General features: G+C 39.6%; 1 protein-coding gene across 1 annotated transcript; it reads right to left on the bottom strand.

Annotated features, from left to right (window-relative positions):
* Positions 1–453: 453 nt before the first annotated feature.
* LOC104517978 (U6 snRNA-associated Sm-like protein LSm5) lies at positions 454–4,013 on the bottom strand. The gene is made up of 4 exons (XM_010169007.2): positions 3,923–4,013; positions 3,668–3,695; positions 2,944–3,016; positions 454–486 (listed from the first exon to the last, which is right to left on the bottom strand). The coding sequence occupies exons 1-4, from the start codon at positions 3,975–3,977 to the stop codon at positions 454–456; spliced, it is 189 nt and encodes a 62-aa protein (XP_010167309.1). The 5' UTR covers positions 3,978–4,013.
* Between the last annotated feature and the right edge of the window lie 37 nt (positions 4,014–4,050).

Here is a 4,050-nt window from a genome sequence, read left to right as displayed (position 1 = left end):
GATAAAGCAAGGCAAAAGGATCTAGTACAGCAACTTCCTCGCCGTCTCTTGCTCTGAGCTCCCTTCTTCAGCTCCCTTCTTCTGGTGATGGGAAGGCCAGTTATAAAACTATCATCTAACTTGTGCACTTACAGAACAGAACACAGTAACTAACAAAAAAAAAAAGCCTTTTGTTCAGAACAGATTAGTGTGTCTTTACAAGAAAGTCACGATTTCAACTTACAAAGTCAGCATTATCATTAACAATGCACCTTTCCTGAAGAGGAAATCTTTGTCTTTTATCAAATGTCAACTGCAAGGGCACATAAACAAACCAAAATAAAATAAAATAAAAAATCAAACAACCAAGCCACACCAAAACCCACCCATATCCAAACCCAAAAGCTCTATTTAGATTATATATATATATATATATGTAAAAAACATATCTTCATAGATGACAACTGTATCAATTCATACTTCAGGTCCTTCTCCTCCAGGAACCAGCTATAAAAGAATAAGACAATTCTGTGTTAGTGATCCAAGTTCTACAAACCCATATATGACAATTCTTGCTTTACAACATTTTAGCAGATGGAAACTTCATGGTAGACCACAAGAGTGGTTTTTAGATTCAATATTATCTTCCTCTCCCAACAAAACTAAGTCAGTTACTGTCAGAGAAGCACACGCCAAAAAGAAACTCCAAAATATTAAGTGTTAAACAAAATTCAAAGGAGATAGGTAACACACATTTTGGGTTTTGTCTTTGTTATGCTCTTCAGGGAGATGATTCTGCCTAGAAACACAACAGCTCATTTTTAAAAGGACAAAGAATATGCTTCTTTTCATGAAGAATTTTTACATTTACTGATTCTCCCCCAGAGCGCCCCTATACTGCAAAGTTTGTTTCCTCTTTCCAACTTCTATCGCTAAGCAGAGGCCAAAACCTAATAAAGAGCCTGAACTCTTCTAAAGGCAGCAAGAAATAATTCAGCGTAGCGTTTTCCTGTGGAGACAGGAAAGAACTGAACGACAGTAAAAGAAATACAAAAGGAAAAACATGAATAAGGGGAAAAAAGAAGAGGATAATAATTCCTTTTACTGATATATTCTTAACAGTTTTACTGATATCTTCTTAATAGTTAGCTTAGCTCTGCTAAAGACAAAGAGCTTCTCTCCCTTTGGGATTGAATTCCCAAAAAGTCTAAAGTATAGTCTTCCTGACGTAGGAAGATGTGTCCCCCAAAGAGACATGGGATCTAACACAGAAATATATCCGTGTCTTGCTGAAAATTTGCACTCTAGGAATGACAGGCTTCTGCTTCAAGGGCAGTACAGCACCGGCTGAACTGGGTGGGAGTCATTTTACCCCACCCAAGAGTCAGAAGATGCAGTGTCCTTTAATGATGCAGAACAATAACTAAGGCAGAAAAAGGCTTTGAGATTAAGTCAAGATGGCACTTGCTCAGACACACAGTGAGGAGGTGCGAGATAGGTAAGAGAGCAGAACAGAGATTATTCCTCATTCACACAGAGCCAACTTCAGACCCAAGTCAGTCTTCCTCTTCTCCTCCCACAAAATTAGGAATGCCCTTATGTAGGAAGTCCAGATTTTGCAGGCATCTATGCTACAAGCAAAAAAAACTATTGAGGGTCTGCTTTTGTGGTATTTAGGAAGTTGCAGAATTCAATTTAGGGATGCATCATCACAATATTTAATTACTGTTTCAGTACTGATCTACACACATTAGCACAAGATAAACTGAAAATCCTAGTGCTTCTGATTTGGTTTAATCCAACAGAGCTCCAGATTTTTATTTTTCTTTTTCAGAGCACCTAAAGGTACAACTCTCCAGGCACCACATGGTATCATAACTGACAAATGACCTGACAAGGCTGTAAGCATCCAGACTGCTGCAAACACATTTATACGTGCAGTAATGGATGAAATGTTGTGGTGGTTTGGGTGGATTCACCCCTTTGGCATGCAGCTTGCAGCCAAACAGCCTGATCTCTCACTCTCCCCCACCCTTTCCCAGGGAGTAGGGGAGAGAACTGGAAGGAAAAGGGCAAGGAAACTCACAGGTTGAGATAAAAACTATTTACTAATTAAAATAAAATTATAATTATATCAACAGTGATAACAGAATATGCAAATGAATGATGCACAGTGCAGTTGCTCACCACCCACTGACCAATGCCCAGCCTGTGATCCTGGAGCTGAGACAGTCCCAAAACCCAGACCCCAGAAGAGTAAGAGCCCAAGTGATCCTTGAGAGAATGGCCCTGTCTTCCGGTCAGCCCCGGATAATACACTGACCATGAGGTGACATGATCTGGAATATCTCACTGGCACATCCCAATGCCAGTTTGGGGTTTGCTATTCACTGCACTTCTCCCTCCCAGTCCTGATGCAGCTGTGAACAGCCAAACACGGTGGCCTTGGGCTCCAGCAGCAACTAATGACATCAGTGCTTTATCAACATTCTTCTCATAACAAGTCTGAACTGAAACCAAAACACAGCTACTCTAACTGCTAAGAAGAAAATTAACCCTATCCTAGCAAAACCAGGACAAATGTAGATGCATTCCACCTACACACTTAGGCAGGCAAACACTCAACGAGTTAAAAAGCCACCATGTTAGCCAGCCTACAGAGCAGGTAACAAGGGCTGCGATCCCCACACACACCTGGAGACCAGAAAAGCATTAACCAAAACAAAACTAGGGCCATGCTCTTCCCATGATTCTTTTTAAACTGTAACATGTACCAAGCAAAGGCAATGAGATCACTTTTCCAGCATCATTCATACACACATATATGCTCAAGAAGCTACCTGAAAGTAGGTTATGTGATGGAACTGTCTGGAAAGCTCAGCTTGAAGCAGTTTAATTCAATTACTGATTGATTTATAGGTACAGAGAATAAATGCACACAGCCTTTTAACAGCAATGACTCACCATTGTTATGTTATTGCCATTTAGCAAAATCTGGTCTAGCTTGGTGATTCTTCTGCCCTCGGGTGCAATCTCACTGGAACAGCATTAGAAGAAGTAAGAACACACAACCACAGACAACAATTACAGTTTTGATCACAGAACTGACAGAAATCTCCGCATTAAGATGACATTTGTTGGGATTAACAAATAATGTAGCCACACTGCAGTGTAATCTTGATAAATTGACCACCTGGGTAAAGAAAGCTGTCTGGCAACTGAGAGGATCCACTCTACTTTGATAAAAGATACAGATTTTCCCTCTAAATCTGTTAATTTATTGAATACCACTAATAGGGAAACTAGGTTTCAAATAGCAACAAGGCACAACAAAGTAATAAACCCACATCCTTCAGTCTGCTAGCTTTTAAAACCTTTGCCTGGACCTCGAGGACATGTAAAAGCCAACAAGCAAACTACTGGAAATTTCAACACACAACCCATGCAAAATTAAAGCTACAAATTAGAAACCTAATTACAAGTGTGGATCATGCAACTGCTACTCTGTGACATGGATGTCTGGATTAGATCAACCTCTAGAGTTGAAGGCCAAAGTATAAACTATGCAGCTGGAAAATGTTAAAAAAACCAACAAAAACCAAACCCACTTTGCTAACAGATCTTACAGAATGTTTTTCTTTAGGAAACCAAACACTAAATAGCAACAAGAGGCAGAAATAATACTTACAATTCCGTAACATCTTCTAATACCATATCTGAAAAGAGAATTTCAAGGAAAATAAGGCCCAGAATGTTAAAAATCAAAATATTTAAAGTTATTTACATTTTATACCGAGCTGTGATTTTATCTATAAAATAAAAACACCAGAATAATACAATTAATCGATACAAAAAGGTTCTACCCAGTGAACTCAAACCTCTCACAAGCAATAGATGCACTGAGCCGGAGTGGAGGGCGTTAAACGTTCCCACCAAAGGATACTGACGAAGTCATCAAACCCTAGAAGGGTTCCAACGATTTCTTTGTCACTTTTCATCACGATGTGAATGCGGGAGCCTATGCATTTGTCCACAAGCTCTGTCAGTACAAACAAAAATGAGCCACCGGCC

This window comes from Antrostomus carolinensis, unplaced genomic scaffold, assembly GCF_000700745.2.
Source record: "Antrostomus carolinensis isolate BGI_N321 unplaced genomic scaffold, ASM70074v2 scaffold19685, whole genome shotgun sequence".
Classification (NCBI taxonomy): domain Eukaryota; kingdom Metazoa; phylum Chordata; class Aves; order Caprimulgiformes; family Caprimulgidae; genus Antrostomus; species Antrostomus carolinensis.
This window is presented reverse-complemented; position numbering and strand designations above follow the sequence as displayed.

Coding starts and splice junctions, on each gene's coding strand:
- LOC104517978 (XM_010169007.2), bottom strand. CDS start 3,977: ATGAAAAGTGACAAAGAAATCGTTGGAACCCTTCTAGGGTTTGATGAC. Junction 3,017..3,667: donor TTAGAAGATGTTACGGAATT/GTAAGTATTATT, acceptor ATGCTGTTCCAG/TGAGATTGCACCCGAGGGCA. Junction 487..2,943: donor ATGGCAATAACATAACAATG/GTGAGTCATTGC, acceptor ATTCTTTTATAG/CTGGTTCCTGGAGGAGAAGG.